The 19,884-nt window shown below is 39.9% G+C and overlaps 1 protein-coding gene across 13 annotated transcripts in view; it reads left to right on the top strand.

Annotated features, from left to right (window-relative positions):
* Magi2 (membrane associated guanylate kinase, WW and PDZ domain containing 2) overlaps window positions 1–19,884 on the top strand; it is a 1,223,070-nt gene that overhangs the window by 998,800 nt on the left and 204,386 nt on the right. For 12 of the 13 annotated variants that reach the window (XM_063233871.1, XM_063233916.1, XM_063233891.1 and 9 more), the window contains one exon: window positions 9,630–10,268. The exons of the other annotated variant lie outside the window; for it this stretch is intronic. In XM_063233871.1, the coding sequence (XP_063089941.1) occupies window positions 9,630–10,268 (639 nt within the window). The remainder of the gene's footprint in view (window positions 1–9,629; window positions 10,269–19,884) is intronic. 13 annotated transcript variants of the gene reach the window in all.

A 19,884-nucleotide genomic window follows, 5' to 3' on the forward strand; every position in this document is an offset into this window, starting at 1 on the left:
CTGGAGGACTCTGGATTTCTGCGCCCAGACTGCTGGAGTTCCCTCAGGCTTCCAGGTGCAGTGAAGGAGAGAGGTGGGTTTGAGGCTTCCACATCAGCCTCCCCATTCCGGCTTCACTTGGAGACCTGCTGAGCTCCCCATAGGTAGGCTGGCCCACACTACCAGCCTAGCCTAGCCTGTTTAGCTGCCGCGCCTGGCCATAGGTCTGCAGAGGAGGAGCTGGGCAGATCTGCGGTGCCCTCACCGGCCTCTCTGCATGTCTGGAGGACTCTGGATATCTGCGCCCAGACTGCTGGAGTTCCCTCAGGCTTCCAGGTGCAGTGAAGGAGAGAGGTGGGTTTGAGGCTTCCACATCAGCCTCCCCATTCCCGGCTTCACTTGGAGACCTGCTGAGCTCCCCATAGGTGGGCTGGCCCACACTACCAGCCTAGCCCAGCCTGTTTAGCTGCCGCGCCTGGCCATAGGCCTGCAGAGGGGGAGCTGGGCAGATCTGGGGTGCCCTCAACGGCCTCTCTGCATGTCTGGAGGACTCTGGATATCTGCACCCAGACTGCTGGAGTTCCCTCAGGCTTCCAGGTGCAGTGAAGGGGAGAGGTGGGTTTGAGGCTTCCACATCAGCCTCCCCATTCCGGCTTCACTTGGAGACCTGCTGAGCTCCCCATAGGTGGGCTGGCCCACACTACCAGCCTAGCCCAGCCTGTTTAGCTGCCGCGCCTGGCCATAGGTCTGCAGAGGAGGAGCTGGGCAGATCTGGGGTGCCCTCACCTGCCTCTCTGCGTGTCTGGAGGACTCTGGATATCTGCGCCCAGACTGCTGGAGTTCCCTCAGGCTTCCAGGTGCAGTGAAGGAGAGAGGTGGGTTTGAGGCTTCCACATCAACCTCCCCATTCCGGCCTCACTTGGAGACCTGCTCAGCTCCCGATAGGTGGGCTGGCCCACACTACCAGCCTAGCCCAGCCTGTTTAGCTGCCGTGCCTGGCCATTGGTCTGCAGAGGAGGAGCTGGGCAGATTTGGGGTGCCTGCATCGGCCTCTCCATGTGTCTGGAGGACTGTGGATATCTCTGCAATCAGGGAGGGTCCACAGGTTCCTGAAGCACTGCGGCCTGTGGTGAGTACCCTAACCCGGCTGCGATTGAAGAACTGTGGAGCTTCCAAGGGGCAGGTGGGCGCACAGTGTCCCTGAGGCCCAGCTTGTCTGGAACTGTGGAGTTCTGAGCAGGCAGAGGAGGGCCACTGGTTCTGTAGGCCTAACGGCTTGGGGTAGCGCGGTGCCAGAGTCTCAGTAGCTCCAAACACAGAAGGGGATTTTCAACAGATCCTGAGGAAGCTTTCAAATAACACTTGAAACACAGAAATATAGGAAAATGACAAAACGAAAGACCAAATTACAACCTCAAACCTCCAGCCCATCTCAAGAAACCCTAGGAGCGATGTATATAGAAGAAAATATATCCCATCCACCTCATATATCGGACGCAATAGCCACTGAAATTGACAAGCAACTCCAGGAAGCTTTAAAGAAATTCAAACTCGAAATAATCTCCCAGATAAAAGAAGAAATGATAAAAGAAATGAAAGAGATTCTAAATATATCTAAAGAAAACACAGATAAAAAATTGGAGGAACTAAACAAAAAGATAGAATCCCTAGACGAGCAATATAAGAAACAAACAGAATACATAATGCAGATGCACAGAGATATACAGGAAATAAAAAACTCCACTGAAAGTTGTAAAAACCATCGTAATGAAAGTGAAGATAGAATTTCAGACCTTGAAGACAGGATTGCAGCTAGTGAACAGGAAAGGAAAGATCTTTTGAAAATAACAAGGAACCAGGAAACAACAATTCAACAACTGCAAGACGATGCAAAGAAGAATAACTTAAGAATGATAGGGATTAATGAAAGAGAGGGAGACAACATGAAGGATGTCAGGAGGATATTTAGAGAAGTAATAGCTGAAAATTTCCCAAGCATGAGATCAGAAACTGACATCAGGATCAGTGAAGCATATAGAACTCCAAACAGTCATAACCAAAATAAAACTACACCCAGACATATAATAATCACCATCCCAGAAATCCAACACAAGAATAGATTATTAAAAGCTGTCAGAGAGAAAAGACAGATCACTTATAAAGGAAAACCTATCAGAATCACAGCAGAATTCTCAGCACAAACGATAAAGTCAAGAAGAGCATGGAGTGAAGTATTCCAGATCCTAAAGCAAAATGATTTCCAACCAAGACTGATATATCCTGCAAAACTATCATTCAAAATAGATGGTGCAATACGATACTTCCATGACAAAGAACAGCTGAAGAACTTCATGAACACCAAACCAACCCTGCAAAAAATATTGAAAGACAGTTTAGATACACAAAGGAAAAAAGCACTAAGCAAAGCAAATAATTAAACAGAACAGAAAGATAAAGATGCAACAGCAGAGAGATAACATTCCTACAATTAACCAGCATTTAACAGTAATAACCAGTAATGTAAATGGTCTCAATGCACCAATCAAAAGAAACAGACTAGCAGAATGGATCAAGAAACAAAATCCAACCATATGCTGTTTACAGGAAACCCATCTAACCCAGAAAGATACTCACAGACTGAAAGTCAAAGGATGGAAAACAATTCTTCATGCAGCAGGAATCCAAAAAAAGGCAGGAGTAGCCATTCTGTTTGCAGACAATGTGAACTTTAAACCAACAATGACCATAAAGGACAAAGAAGGTCACTACATACTCGTAAGGGGAAAACTCCAAGAGGAAGAGATAACTATCTTAAATATATACGCACCAAACTCCAGAGCACCCAGTTATATAAAACAATTATTAACAGAAATGAAAACTCAAATTATCAGTAACACAATTGTAACAGGAGACCTTAATACACCACTGACACCAAGGGACAGATCAACCAGACACAAAATGAGCAAAGAAATAACAGAACTGAATCACATCTGTGAACAAATGGGTTTGATAGACATATACAGAATGTTCCACCCAACAACATCAGAATACACATTCTTCTCAGCAGTACATGGATCATTTTCTAAAATAGACCATATATTAGCTCACAGAACATATTTAAGCAAATGCAAAAGAGTTGAAATCATCCCTTGCATATTATCGGATCATAGCGCTCTGAAATTAGAAATTAATGACAAAGGATACTGCAAAAATTCCGCAAACACAAGGAAACTAAATAACACACTCTTGAGTAATCAGTGGGTCACAGAAGAAATTAAAGAAGAAATTAAACAATACCTAAAAGAAAATGAAAATGCAGATACAACTTACCGGAATCTGTGGGATGCAATGAAAGCCGTTCTGAGATGAAAATTTATTGCACTGAGTTCCCACATCAGGAAAACAGAACGAATACAAATAAATAACTTGATGCTACACCTCAAACAGCTAGAAAAAGAAGAGCAAGTCAAGCCCAAAGCCAAAAGAAGAGAGGAAATTATAAAAATCAGAGCAGAAATCAATGCAATAGAGACTAAGAAAACAATCCAAAGAATCAACGAATCAAAGAGTTGGTTCTTTGAAAGAATAAATAAAATCGATAAGCCCCTAGCCAACCTTATTTAAAAAAGGAAAGAAAAAGCTCAAATTCATGCAATAAGAAATGAAAAAGGAGAAATCACTACAGACCCAATAGAAATACAGAGGATCATCAACACCTATTTCGAAAACCTCTACTCTCAAAAGTTTGATAACACAGAAGAAATAGACAGATTCTTAGAAGCATATGAAGTACCAAAGCTAGATCAAGAGGATATAAAACTGTTGAATAACCCAATCTCTGCTAATGAAATTGAAAATGTAATTGGGTCCTTGCCCACCAAGAAGAGCCCAGGCCCAGATGGATTCACTGCAGAATTCTACAAGAAATATAAAGAAGACCTAATGCCGACACTCCTCAAACTATTCAATGAAATTGAAAGGGAAGCAATCCTTCCTAAGTCATTCCTGGAAGCAAATATTACTCTAGTACCAAAACCTGAGAAAGACCCAACTATAAAAGAGAACTATAGACCGATCTCCCTAATGAACACAGATGCAAAAATCCTCAATAAAATATTGGCAAATAGGATCCAGCAAATCATCAAGAAGATTATACACCATGACCAAGTGGGATTCATCCCAGGAATGCAAGGATGGTTCAACATATGCAAATCAATAAATGTAATCCACCATATCAATAAAGCCAAAAATAAGAATCACATGATCATCTCTATAGATGCAGAAAAAGCCTTCGATAAGGTCCAACACTTATTCATGATAAGAACTTTACAGAAAATTGGAATAAATGGTCTTTACCTCAATATAATAAAGGCCATTTATGACAAACCAACAGCCAGCATCATACTAAATGGCCAAAAATTGAAAGCCTTTACTTTAAAATCAGGTACAAGACAAGGATGTCCTTTATCACCACTCCTATTTAATATAGTACTGGAAGTACTAGCCAGAGCAATTAGGCAAGAAAGAGAAATAAAAGGGGTAAAGATAGGAAAAGAAGAAGTTAAATTATCATTGTTTGCAGATGACATGATACTCTACATAGAAGACCCCCTAAACTCCATTGAAATACTCTTAGATACAGTAAATAAATTCAGTAATGTGGCTGGATACAAAATCAATACTCAGAAATCAATAGCATTCCTATACACGAACAACAAAATTACAGAGAGGGAAATAAGAGAAACTGGACTATTCACATTAGCAAGCAAAAAAATGAAATATTTAGGAATTACTCTTACGAAAGAAGTGAAAGACTTATACAGTGAAAATCATAATACACTGAAAAAGGAAATTGAAGATGATCTCAGAAAATGGAAAGACATCCCTTGCTCATGGATAGGAAGAACAAACATTGTGAAAATGGCCATTCTCCCAAAACTGTTATACAGATTCAATGCAATCCCAATAGAAATACCATCAACATACCTTATAGATCTAGAGAAATCACTCCTAAATTTCATCTGGAACCAGAAGAGACCTAGAATCGCAAAGGCAATGCTAAGCAGCAAAGACAAAACAGGAGGCATCACAATCCCTGACTTGAAGTTATACTACAAAGCAACAGTAGTAAAATCAACATGGTATTGGAATCAAAACAGAGCTGAAGATCAGTGGAATAGATTAGAAGATACAACCACAACTACGAACACACTCAACCACCTTATTTTTGATAAAGGAGCCAAGCAGGTTCACTGGAAGAACGACAGTCTCTTTAATAAATGGTGCTGGAAAAACTGGCTCTCCATTTGCCGAAAACTAAAGCTAGACCCATGTCTATCACCATGTACTAAATTAAAATCTAAATGGGTCAAAGATCTGAATATTAAAACAGAAACACTAAATCTATTGGAAGACAAAATAGGTAGAAACCTTGGAGACATAGGAGTAGGTAAAGAATTCATGAACAGGACTCAAACCGCACGGGAAATACTTCCCAGAATCAATAACTGGGACCACTTCTTATTAAAAAGTTTCTGCATGTCAAAAGAAATCTCAAGCATAGTGAAAAGAAAACCCACAAACTGGGAAAAGATTTTAGTGAACTCTCTCTCAGACAAGGGCCTCTTGTCTAAAACATATAAAGAATTAAAGAAACTCAGACCTCCGAAATTCAAAGATCCAATCCAAAAATGGGCATCTGAGATGAATACGCAATTCTCAGATGAAGAAATGCAAATGGCAAATAAATACATGAAAAAATGCTCATCATCATTGGTCATTAGAGAAATGCAAATTAAAACCACACTGAGATACCATCTCACTCCTGAAAGAATGGCCAGGATCAAGAAAATCGACAACAAATGCTGGAGAGGCTGTGGGGAAAAAGGAACTCTCCTGCACTGCTGGTGGGAGTGTAGACTGGTACAGCCTTTGTGGAGATCTGTCTGGAGATTTCTCAAAAAGTTGGGACTGGAAATCCCATTTATTCCAGCTATTCCACTTCTAGGCATATTCCCAGAAGAACTGAAAGCATCATACCACAGTGATATATGTGCACCTATGTTTATAGCAGCACAATTTGTAATCGCCAGATCTTGGAAACAACCCAAGTGCCCATCAACTGAGGAATGGATAAAAAAGTTGTGGTATTTCTATACAATGGAGTATTATTCAGCTATAAAGAAGGATCACATTGAGATATTTATCAATAAATGGGCGCAGCTTGAGACCATACTCATTAGTGAAATAAATCAATCTCGCATGTGTGAATACCGAATAGTTTCTCTAATGTAAATAATGATTCAAATATATAAAAATATGTGGTAATCGTGATTCCCCATTAGGTGGCCTTGAAGCCTTATAAAGTTTTCACTCATTAATTAGAAAGGCTTTATTCTGGGCTTCTTGATATGAAAATATTTGAAGCTAGAGTATATGAAGTTTTATCCAAATATTTCAAGGAAAAAGACACTATGGTAACTACTATTAAGTCAGGTTATAAGGTGGTGAAGTACTAGGTTGTTGAAACAGTCATGCTGTGACCTCTATTGTTATATTGTTATGTCCTGTTTTATCTCAATCTCCCCCTTATTGTTTCAAAAAAAAATTATTTAGTCATTTCTTATGTTTGTCTTAATTAAAGAAAAAATTCAAAAAAATTAGGATATATAAATAGTAACTCTTTTTGATTTCCTATTAACTTGTTTTGAAGTCCTGTAGTACTCCCACGATCTTGTTTTGACTGATTAGACTCTGTTCCATTCTATATGATAGTATCAAGTTTGAAGACATAGGCAACTACTTTGAAGACAATAAGATTCACTAAGATACCCATTCTGGTTTGACTATTGTCTTCTTTGGAAGTCCTGTAATGTTTACAATGCCTAAGTTTTATTGGTCTTGTTCTCTACTGTTTTGTCCAACTTTATAATATCTAATGAGATAGACAATTCTTTTTAAGGAAACAAGGGACAACAATGATAACCATTGTTGATAAACTTGTACTCTGTTCTACACCATGTGCTATGTCTATCCTTGGTATTGACTGACAGCTTTGTTTTGCCATATTTGACTGTATTCTTCCCCCCCCCCCAAAGAAAGTAATAAGCACTAAGGAGTAATAAAATCCAAGATGTGTAAATTTTGTTGTAAAAAAGAGAGGGAAAAAAAAAAGAAAAAGAGCTCTAACGGATATAACAGCAAGTGTGTTTGGGGGTGTTAAATAGCTGACTTTATCAATGTTTTTGGAACATTGAACACAGCTGTTTGCAGTCTCCCTGTTTGAATGTCCACCTTGTGTTCTTTGATACTGTGATTTGAGGAACTATTTTCAAGAAGATAGTGTGTAATCTACTAGCAGGTGATTTCTTACTGTTATGTTGTTTTGTTTTGTTTTGTTTTGTTTTGTTTTGTTTTGTTTTGTTTTTGTAGTTCTGTATTGCGTGTACCCTTACGCCGCTTTGGTTTGTTTTGTGTTTTTCTCTTTTTCCTCTTAAATAATAAAAAAAAAAAAAAAAAAACTGTTCTCCACCCCGGTGCATAGCTCAGGAAAACTCCCGTGTGTGCACAGAGGCTCACAGCAGAGTAATCTTTAAAAAGTCCAAGATTCTTGAGAACCCCAAAGTCCACCGGCAGAATGACTAAATGTTAAGACACTGTGATGTGGCCAAACAATAGATGTTAAGCATTAGAGGGAAACTCATGACCTAGAGATTCAGGCTTCAATATCACAAATATGTTCTTGAGGGAAATCCAAGTGCTAAAGTGTACACCATTTGCAAAATACACATGACAATTTTAAAGATGGTGATTTAGGGACTGAATGTTATTTGGAGATAGTATTTTTGGGTACCTAGATGTGACATAAAATATTATGTCCTTGTAAATGACTAGCCTCACGTCTAGGGCAGTGGTTATTTCTGGAAAGGGCAGTTAAAGAAATAAAGGTGGAAGGAGCCCACAGAGGTGTCAGGTGATGTTAACAATTTTTATTAGGTTGGGATTCATTTTTCCTTTAACCTCTTAAGTGTATAAAATGTGTCATAACAGTTAGAAATAGCAGAGGCACGGCTTGGGGATGGAAGGGACCTCAGCACTCACCTGGCCCTTGTGAGGCCCTAAATTCCATTCCTCGCCCCACAAAACATGAGGGAAACAGGAAAAGCCTAATGTGAATCTGACACTTGGGCTGGGGATTTAGCTCAGTGGCACAAGCACCTGCCTGACAAACCTGAGGCTTGAGTTTGATCCTGGGTATAGAAAAAACAATCTTTCACTTCTCTGGACCTAGCCCCGTTCCTGAAAATGCACTTTTGGTGGTCTCACTTTCAAGGGGTCTGCTTACATTTGGGAAAAGTAAATCATGGAGTCAATGCCTTGGGCGGCACATAGGATTATTTTATTCAGAGAATGATTTAACCTCTTAGACATCAGGAGGAGAAATCATTTCATCTCCCTATACCTCTGAACATCTGGAAGAGTTGTTAACTCTTCAACCTTGTTTTTCATTTTTTTGGTGTTTGCGAGCCTGATGGACAAGGCTGTCTCAGAGTGGAATCCCTAGCCACCGCGAATTAGCCTGAGTTTTGTGATTCTCTTGACAACCTGTGGAGACGCGTCTTGTTTATCCTGCATGCGCTCCTGTGCGCGCGCCCATGGGGTGGGGGTGAGGGATTAACAGTCTCAGTGCACAGGTGCAGTTGATGGGTACAATGGTTTGGGAAAGTAGCTATGCCAATCCAGGTTAAACCAGTTCTCCAAACGTAAAATTGTCACTCATCCACCACTGAAAATTTTAAAACAATTACTGCAAACAACCATGACTTTCCACACTTGGAGAAAAAAAAAATGGTTCTTCTGAATATGTTCTATAATAATAATCTATATGCAAGGAATTTCTCATTTCATAAACTTAGCTTCTAACCAGTAGACCTCTGCAAATCTGTGATAATTCACTGGAGAAAGAGGACAAGTGCCATTACTGAAAATGGCCAGCAGCAATATCAATGCACTGGTGATTAGAGGACCAGCATAGCAGCTTCCTGTTGGAGTTCCTGGGCCCCCGCTCTCCTGCATTCTGCTTCAGCAAGATGCTACTAACGGTCCACACTGCTGGAGATCTTACCGTGTGCAGAGCGCCATCCCAAACTGCTCCTTCACTGTCTCATTTTGTCCTCCTGATGACTTCTTGAAGAGGAACAAAGGTACCATGAAAGCCCAAATACCGGAGCTTTTTTTAAAATCCAAAACTCATGACCACACACTCTTGATTTCATTTTGAAAAATTTTGTGAACTGAAATGTACCAGAGAAGAAGAAGAAAAATGAGCATAGAATGTGTATTTTTTCAAGATACAAATCCTCCTCTCCTTTTTTTTTTCCTGAGCCTTCCTTTCTGAATAATGAAATTATTTCTGAATTCAAAATAACCAAGTGGTATTTTATTCAGCACTGGATCATTATATTTGTTGGCAGACCTGTTGTAACCTTGACTCTCCTACAGCGAATTTAAGTATTATTCTAATTGATTTTTTTCACTGCTTACTGAGAAACAGAGCACCCCTTTCACTGGTCTCATAAATAATTCCATTTCTCTCTGTCACTGTTAATTGAACTTACCTCATGTTGTCAATTTCTCTTTCTTCCTTGCAGGTGATGTCATTGTCTATATTAATGAAGTTTGTGTCCTTGGACATACTCATGCAGATGTTGTCAAACTTTTCCAGTCTGTTCCCATTGGTCAGAGTGTCAACCTGGTGTTGTGTCGTGGCTACCCTTTGCCCTTTGATCCGGAAGATCCTGCCAACAGCATGGTGCCACCCCTTGCAATAATGGAGAGGCCCCCTCCAGTAATGGTCAATGGAAGACATAACTATGAAACGTATTTGGAATACATTTCTCGGACCTCACAGTCGGTTCCAGATATTACAGATCGGCCACCCCACCCTTTGCATTCCATACCAACTGACAGTCAGCTAGATGGCACGTATCCACCACCCGTCCATGACGACAATGTGTCTATGGCTTCCTCTGGGGCCACCCAAGCTGAACTTATGACCTTAACCATTGTGAAAGGTGCCCAGGGCTTTGGCTTCACCATTGCCGATAGTCCCACAGGACAGCGGGTGAAACAAATACTTGACATTCAGGGATGCCCTGGCCTGTGTGAAGGCGACCTCATTGTTGAGATCAACCAGCAGAATGTACAGAACCTGAGCCATACAGAAGTCGTGGACATACTTAAGGACTGCCCCGTTGGGAGCGAGACTTCTTTGATTATCCATCGAGGAGGTAAGACAAAGTCTGGCTCAGCAATGCAGTGCGTGGGTAAACTAGTAAGACGTTTACAGTAATCTTGTTAAAATAGAGATTTCCATACAGCATGATGAAGTTCATGCTTTTAAAGAGTGGTAAAAGAGCAAGAGTAGAAAACATGTGTGGAAAGCTGGATATTTGGATTTTGAGAATCTATCTTTTTGTAGTTTGTATGACACACAATCAAAATGATGCTTTCGGGCTTACCAACATTTTGCTATGAACTTGGAGGGTAGAGGCTGACCCTCAACTATGAAGGTCTTCTGTCTCAAAAGGTCATCACCATTCCAGTTGTAGAGGGCTCAGACTGTCTGCCCACAGAGTGACCTGGAAACCTGCGTGGCCACTCAATGTGGCAGTCATGCATAGGGTTCCAGGCTGCAGGTGGGAGCTAGGTGGCTTCTACCAAGCCGAGGAATAAACTGGATGACCTCATAAGGACCACGGGAGCTGTGTGCTGTCCAAGCACTTTCCAGAGGGCAGAAGTATTTTTCTAGTCCCTTCTTCCTCTGTTATGGGTACTACTGTCCCCCTCCCTCTGCCCACCTTCCTGACCTGCTACAGAAAGGCTGGGGCTGAAGCTCAGGCCGCACTGAGTGAAGTGTGGAAATGGGGCAGTGAGGGGCTCAAGGCTGGGAAGGATGTTTCTTCCCTGCTGCCTTCTCTGTGAGGAGGGAATGGGCCAAGCAGAGGCTCCTCTCTGCTTCTCTTAATGATCAGTGCCAAAAAGTAAAAGCCAGTGTGCCACTGTGCTCTTGAAGGTCCATGAAACTGGGGATGGGCGAGAGAGGTGACCACAGATAGAGTCCTCCAAGACTTACGGCATCGAAGGCAAAGACTCCGACGAGTTCTGCCTTGGCTGTCCATTAGCTCAGCCACCTGACCTATCCCAAGGAGAGATGACACCACTGCCCCCCATGACATCGGCCTTAGCTCTGAGTGACCCGAGTGGGTGTGCACTACCTCTCTGTGGAGGCTAAAGTGACTTGGAGCCTCGGCAGAGAAGGGTGAAAAGGAGCAGTGCTGTGAGGAGATCATGCGTGCAGACCACACGCGTGACCCTCAGATCCGCAGCAGAGCCCTGGCAGTTCGGATTGCGACTGAAAGAGGCTCCACTGGTGACTCCTGTAACCCTGTCTGCAGGATTTTCCTTTCTAGGAGGCAGCCCATGGGGATTCACCAAATGCTTTGTGTTTATGAGCAATACTAAACACAGTATTGGGTACCTGTGCTAAACATGGAAATTGTGATGGCAAAGTCTTACTAAATTTCACCTTCTTAAGGCATTGCTACAACCAGTTCTTGAATCGCGGTGGGGAAGTGTTGGCAGTGTGTTTTAATTTCTTCCATTACATCTTTACAATTAAAACAAACTTTCCTAACTAAATAGCCCCACGTTCGTAAGGTCTACTTGAAAATCAAATTTTTGAAGCAGGTTTTTAATGCTGCAAATGTAACTGAAAACCACCAGACAGTATCCACGGCATGATTTATAGAAATTAATCTGGGCACAGTTGACATAGTGGTTGCTTTTAAAAGCATGACATAGCAGGAAAATGTGCTTTGGAATTCTCTATTTATATGGTTGCAACCCACCATCACACACCTGTGCCAGACGGTGGGCCCACTCTCTCTCGTTCTGTCCCCCTCAGTCCCTTGCTCTCTCTGACTCACTCATTTTAGTCGAAAAAACCTCTTGAATCTCTTCAAATTCCTGTGGTTTGTCCTGATCTCTCTGAAATTAATAAGACCTGGCACCATGTTTTTATGATGAGGTTCACTTTGATTATCTTGTAAGCTAATCAGAAGTGCTTTATTCTTGTGCAAATAAGCATAGGTTTTCAAGAGCAGGGTCACAGGCCTGGGTTCTTATATCAGGACCAAGGTGGTTGTTATTGTTTATACAGCAAAAGTGTATTGCTTGAATTATTTATCAGAAAGTACTGAATGAAAAGCAGTTATCTGTCCCTTCCCCATGCTTTCAGTTCTTTTCCCCAGACAGCTATATTTTTGCATGTATGCTTCCAGAAGGTTTGTAGTCTACAGCTCATATATGAGTATATGGAGTACCTTCACTATGGATAGGAAGATACCATACATACGTGTGTCTTGCTATAAACTAATTGGTTATAAGAATTTACTTTTTTAGCATACATTATGGGATATAATTTGCATACCATTAAAGTAACCAATTGTAGCATATCTTTCATTATGTTTTGCTAAAATGATAGTTTTATAAATAACATAAATCCCTGGAATGTCATTGTCCCAAATGCTCTAGTGCCCATTTGGTGCCTGTCCTCTGTCAGACCTCCAACCTCACGTACCCACAAATCTGCTATCTCATTTTACTGATCCATTTTTATAAATCACATCATAAAGGATTTAGTGCTTTAGTTAGCATAACACTGTTGAGAATTACACAACAGATACACATATGAATGGTTTGTTTCTTTTACTGACTAGTATTATTGCATTATATTAACCTATTTTTGTCTATTGACCAGTGATTACATATACCAGTTATTTTTTTTCCAGGTGGTTTTGAGTAATTTTGCTATAAATATTGGGATACAAGTGATCGCTTGTAGGGATGTTGTCATTTTTCTTGGTCAGATTCCTTGGAATGGTGTACCTGGAAAGTGTGCAAAGTGTATTCTTCAATGGAAACGTCTCCCAAAATGGCTATACTATTTTATATTCCACCAACAGTGTAGATGGCTTCCAATTATTGCTTCTCACATTTGGCATAATGGACCATTTTTAGTGTAATCATTCTAGTGAGTATGTACTGCTACTTTTTGTAGTTTTAATTTATATCTCTCTAATCTTTTTACATATTTTCATGTGCTTATTAGCACTGATGTATCTTCTCTGGTAAAATCCCTAATTATATATCTTGCCCATTTGTATTATTGGCTTTTTGTCTTCTTGAGTTATAGAAGTTCCTTATGAAGTCAGAGCCCAGGTCCTCTTTAAAACAGCTTTGTGTAGTGGCAGGATCGTAGCATGTTATTATCGCTAATTAAAATAGATGATTTGCAAGTATTATCCAGGTCTGGGATTTGTCATTTCACTTTCTTTTTGCTGGCTTTTGAATGACAAAAGTTTTCCAAGTTTGATAACATCAAATTTATATTAATTTCCCCTTGCATGGATCTTTCTTTGGGTGTTATACTTTACCTAACCCAAAATTGTGACTTTTTCCCTATGTTTTCTTTTACGGTTTATGTAAGCATTAATATTTATATTTAGGTCTGTAAACCAATTTAAGGTAATTTTATCTATAATGTAAAAAGTGACTTACTTCACTTTTTGCACATACATATCCAATTGTTCTAGCACCAGTTTCCTGGGGGAAAAGCTATTCCTTCCCACTGAACTGCCTTGGCACTTATAACAAAGATTAGTTAGTAGAAATATGGGGGCTTGTTTCTATATTATCCATTTCCGTTGAACTGTGCGTCTATGATGTTAATAGCACACTTTCTAGATAACTGTAGCTTCATGCTGTGTATTGAAATTACAGTCTGTGTCCCCCAACTTTTTTCTGCTTTTTCGAACTGATTTTGTCTATGCCAGGTCCTGTGCATTTCCACAGAAATTCCATAAATTTTAGGGCTGGCTTTTAAATCATTTTGTTAAAGGCCTGCTGAGCCTGAAGTTGCAATGATTCTACAAAACAATTTTCCTCTTTCCCATTAAACCTCTCAGTTCTTCAGGGTGGTCTATATAGCTCTACATTCATATGGGCCTTCCTTAATTTCTCTCAGCACTGATTGACAGTGTTCAACGTGCAAATCTGCACCTTTTTGTTAAACTTATTTCTAGCTATTTATTGTTTTCTATGTTATTGTAAACAATTGTTTTCTTGCCTTGTGTGATGGTGGTGGTGGTGAGGGTGATGATGGTTTAGAACTGGGAATTGAATCCAGCAGCATCCTACCGCTGAACTATATCCCCAAACTTTGTTGCTATTTTTGTTTTGTTTTGACAGTGTCTTGGTAATTTCCCTCCTTGCTGGGACAAAATACCTAACACCCACAGGGAGGAAAGGCTTATTTTGGCCCATGTTTCAGTCCATAGTCTGCTCCTCCAAAGCAGACCGGTGTGGCACAAGGCCATGACAGAGCACAAAGGCTCAAACTATAGAGGAAGGAAGCAGAAAGAGCAAAGGGAGGGCCTGGGAAGGGAGAAGGTCCCTCTTGGACACGCCCCTGTGACTCCCTTCTTCAGAACAGGGCCCAGCTTCTGCAGGCACATTTAGCTGTAAACCTACCAGTAGGCTGATCTGCCCATGAGGACAGCACCGCCATGATCCAGTACCTTCCAAAAGCCCCAGCTATGAGCATGAAAGGCTCTTGGGAGACACCTCAGGACAAACCCTAGCACAGCCTTGCCGAGTCACCAGGCTGCCCTCTTACTGAGCATTCTCATGCCTCGGTCTCATAAGTAGCTGGAATTACAGAGAAGTGTTGTCTTAATGTCATTTTCAAATTATTTGTTGCTAGTATATAGGAATGCCTTTATGTTTTTCTTTTTTGTTCTTGTACACTGCAAATTTGTTAAATTCACTTTTCAGATCTAAGCACTTTTGAAATCCCATAATATTTTGTACACAGTTTTTGTGTCATCTAGTAATGTGCTTTTATTTCCTCCATTCAAATATGTAGATTTCTGGCTTCTTTTCCTCGCCTTATTACATTGGCTAGAACTTCTGGTACACAGTTGAATGCAAGGCAGGACAGTGTCATCCTGAGTCATCCTGACCTTGCTGCCAGTTTTAGGGAGCAAACATTAGTCTTGCACCATTAAAGTGTGATTTTCAGTACAGGCTTTTATGTGCCCTTTTTCAAGTTGAGAAAGTTCTATTCTGGTCTTAGTTTGATGAGAATTTTAATAATTCATGAGTCCTGGGTTTTATCAGATTTTTTTCCATATCTATTGAGATGATCTTATAATTTGGTCTGTTTTTCCATTAATGTGGTATATTATGTAACATGATTTTTAAAGGTTGAACTAATTTTGCATCCTCAGCATGATCCCATGTGGTTGTGTGCTGCTGGATTCTGTTTGCTTATACCTTGTGAAGGATTTTTAAGCCTGGGTAGGGGCTGATTATTCTTTTGTTTCCTTTTCATGGGGTAACTTTGTCTAACTAGAATTAGGATAACAGTGGCCAAATAGCATGAGTTACAACACCCTCACCCACTCACTCTCTGTGAAAGAGATGATGTGGGTGCACATTATTGCTTCCTTCACAGTTAGACACAATACAGCTTCTAGGCTGGACTTTTATGCGTTAGAAAACTTTTTCTGTTCTTAGCTGCATTTCTTTTCTCCATTTAGGGCTGTTCCAATTTGCTGTTTATTTCTTCATGTGTCAGTTTTGGTCATTTGTTTCCCCATAAACATCTATAATTTTTCTCAATTGTAGAATTTGTATAAATTATTGATATATATTTTATGGGATTCTTTTTATAGAACCAACTTTTCATTCATTGATTTTCTTTGTATGCTTCTGTTTTTGTTTCAGTATTTTCCACTCTGATCTCTGTAATCTCTTTTCTTCTACCCACTTGAGGTTTGATCTACTTTTCCTTCTCTGTCTGTCTTTTTGAGTGAATGCTTAGACCAGTAATTCTAGCTCCCTTTTTCTAATAAAAGCTTTCAAGCTGTTTCACTCTAACTACTCTAATTCTGTAGATTTTGAAATGCTATGCTTTTGTTTCTGCTTTTGTTTTGACTCAGGGTATAATTTTGTCTTTGGCTCACTGCTTTCTTAGAAAGGTGTTTACTTTTCAAATATTTGGAATTTTCCAACTTTTCCATTGTTCATTTCTAATGATTTTGTTGTTTTAAAAAATGGAATATTTAAATTATTTCAGCCCTTTTAGATGTATAATGGCATCAGGCCTTGTTGGGGTTTTTTAAACATTTTTTGGAGCGTTTTACATATTGGTTCAGATGATGTATGTGTTATTCTTCATCTTTATTTGGTCACATACTAATGAACACTTTTGTTGCTTTTTGTATTTTCTTTTATAAACGCGATGCGTCTCTATAATCTACCTTTACAGAGTACAGATATGTGGGATGGATCCACTTTTCCTTTTCTTTAACACACGCTTCTTTAAATGCTCAAATATGTTAGGCATTGTTAATTTCTCTGTCTGGACCAGAGATAAAGTGTTAAACAAGCCTACCATTTCTTTTTTATCATGAATTCAATATTCTTTTGGTGAGAAATACAGAACAAATGCCAATAGAAGCATGTCCTTTATTGGTTACATTTGTTATCTATCCCCTGGCAGAAGTTTTATTGAATAATAATCTTATACATTTCTTTACCAAGTTACATTCTTACTTCTTCTATTTTCTAACTTCACTTTATAAGCTTTGGGGACAAACATTTATGCCATGTACAAATAGCAAGCCTTTTGCTTCCCGAATTTCTTATTTGCATACTTCTGATTTATCTTATTTAATCCATTTGTCTGCCGCTTCCTGAATCCCCATCTTATTGATAAGATAAATGGAAACATTGGTAGTTTTTACCTTTAAACACACTGTAAGCTTTTCCTTTGAGGTTAATATGCACCCTGTTAAAGAAATACCCTTCAGCTCCCATTTCATTAAGAGTTTTACTAAAAGTTGATGCAGAATTTTATCGAAAGCTCTTTGGCAGCTCTGGGGATGAAATGTTTTCTTTCTTTAACTTAGATAATGAATTGTAGTAAGGGATTTATTAGTATTGAGCATTGTGCTACCCTTTCACCCTAAGAATAAAGTATGCTTAACCTACACAGAGTATAATGTGCTTTTACATTTTGTTTATATATAATTTGAAATGAATACAAATTCATTATGCTGGTCTGAAGATTTCCTTTTTTCTGTCTCTGTCTCTCAGATTTTGCTATCAGTATTATGCCAGTGAGTGTCATAAACACCAGAATCCTCCTTTTGTGCTATGAGACAATTTAATGAGCATTAAAGTTGCCTTCCCTTGAAGATATAGTAGGCATCTCTACAATTATCTCGTTCTGGTGTGTTGAGTCTTGCTTGGTTTTGTGTGTTTGGTTTAATTTGGAACGGGTTTAGCTACCCATTTTATAACTTTCTTAATTTTTTCTATGATGATTAGGATTTCTGTCACACCTGAGCTGGGTTTCCATAATATATATTATCTTAGAAAATTATCTTTTTCCTTCATTTTTCCAAATGTATTTCACTTGCATTGAAATCAATATTTTCTATCTTTCTTCCAATTTCTACTTCACCTAAGAATGTTTCTGTTGCATTCATTTCTTAATTAGTGCTCTTTGGGGATTAGGTTGCCAGTGTTGTTCTGTGTTGTAATGGTTCAAGGAGCACAGCACCTTATTTCTAAATACTTCACTGCCTAACGCTCAGCCTGGTTCGAAGAGGAAACTGGTTCACTCTTTGCGCACAGAGGCCTCTGATGGCTGGAGCAAAGCATTCCGGCCCGACTGCTAGGAGAAAGCCTCGTGTGGGTTTTGATTTCACTTGGATTAAAATACAAAAACATCCCTGCTTACTTAGTGAACTTCTCATCAACTGCAGTGAACTGGGTTTTATAATTTATTCTTCCTATTTCTAGAGAACATGTCCCTCATAATTTTCACTAGATAAGTATATTACCTCCCTATCCTGACAACAGAACAACTAACTAAAATGAGTATTGCTCATCTCTCTTTTTATATATCAAAGAGAATTCAGAGTTTCTAGGAGTCTAGTTAGACCACATTACAGGTTGGTTTAGGGAAAAAAAAAAACTATGTACAAAGAAAGTTGCATTTAAGTAGAAAATTCTTGCTTCAAAATATCAAAGGGCATATCAGATAAATACATTGTATCCCAATTTTTAAACTGTATGGAGAAAATAATAAAAGGCATGCTATAAAGGGTATTGGTATTTTAATGGCACCAATACTTTTTTTCTAAAAAAATTTACTTAGAAATAATTTGAGATTCACAGAGAAATGCAAGTGTATCTACCCACATTGTTATAATTTTGCCCTTTCATTTTATAAATGGGGTGGGGGTTTTGCTGAACCATTTGAGAGTAAGTTTCATACATGGTGCCTCTTTACCTCTAAATACTATTTTTTTATTTTGTTCATGTTGCTATTTGGAGGTTGAAGCAATCACCTAGTTATATAAAAGATACTTTTGAGTCATGCTTAGAACTTAAAAACCACCACGCCATGAAAAGAACTAAGGTAAGAAATCATCAGAGAACAGACTAAGCATAAAACAGATCTAAATACACATCAGTAAAAAATCTGATGCTCTGATATGGGAATATTTCTGTAAGACCTAAAAGCACCAGTTGTTTGAAAAGGTTGTTATCCAGAGGGATTGCAAGAAACCAAAAAATGTGCATTTGTATTAGTCAGCTTTCTGTCTCTGTCACAAAACACCCGAGAAAGCCCATTTCGAGGAGGAAACCTTTAGTTTGCCCCCCAGGGTCAGTCTGTGGTCAGCTGGCTCCGTGGCTTTCAGGCCGGGGGCCAGGAGAAGCATGAGGGCCACGGTGTGTGGCGTGTGGCGGAGAAAAACTGCTAGCAGGAGTGGAAAAGCAGGAGAGACGGGCCAGGGCCCACGTGGCACCCCCAAGGCCACAGCCCATTAACGCATCCTTTCAGCGAGGCTCCCCTCTGTCACCTCCCCATGATGCCATCAGATGACGACCTGAGCCGTCCTTGAAATTAGATCCCCTCACCTTCTGAAAACCCCACTCCTGAACACAGGAGCCTTTGAGGAGCTGGTTTAACAATCACGATGTTAATTAAACTATAACAGTTTTCCACCTCAAATGGTGTATAATCCAGCTTAGTGTGCAGAATCGGCAGGCGGAAGTGTGTGCGGCAGAGCAAGCCTGGTGATAAGCACACACACGCCTGTGAACGGCCTCGTAACCCGGCTGCTGGGTTAGATTTCCCTGAAGGCTTAGCAACTCACAAGTGTGATGTTTAAATTCCTAACAAATTACGGCAAACTCGCACTGCCTTTCATTCCCTTCCCTGAAATACTCTCGCCTCAAACACACTTCCCCACTGTGCTCTCCCTTTCTGAAGCAGTCCTGGACATTCTCTGCCCTGAGTGTCTCTAACTGCACTATGGTGGCTGCCTGAGCATTCTGATTCATTCAACGTGTTTGCCTCACGGTCATTTTGACTTTGGGAAAGAGCCTGAAGTTACACAGCATCAGAAAACTCACCTTTCTGTTGGGTGGGGGTCAGCAGCAGCGTTCACTATATTTTTTATCTCACCTCTTGAAGACATTCATAAAAGAAGACTTCAGAGCTGCTCAGAAAGTGGCAAGAACAGTAAGATGATGTGTTCAAAGCAAGCGGCACTATCTCAAGGAGGGTTAATGGCAGTGTGTCTTTTGCTGTAGTCGTTTTTAATTCAGATGTTCATGTTTTATTTTGATCATCCCTTGTAGCTCAGTAAAACTCTGTTCGGTGCTCATGTAATTTCCAGTGCACTGGTTCTCTGACAGCAAATCGTCTAGGCACCTCCCTTCCATGCAGTAAAGTGGCTTCTCCTCTCTGACAGATCTCTG

This window comes from Cavia porcellus, unplaced genomic scaffold, assembly GCF_034190915.1.
Source record: "Cavia porcellus strain 051 isolate PalLab524CR breed Dunkin Hartley unplaced genomic scaffold, mCavPor4.1 scaffold_2, whole genome shotgun sequence".
NCBI classification, from domain to species: Eukaryota; Metazoa; Chordata; class Mammalia; order Rodentia; family Caviidae; genus Cavia; species Cavia porcellus.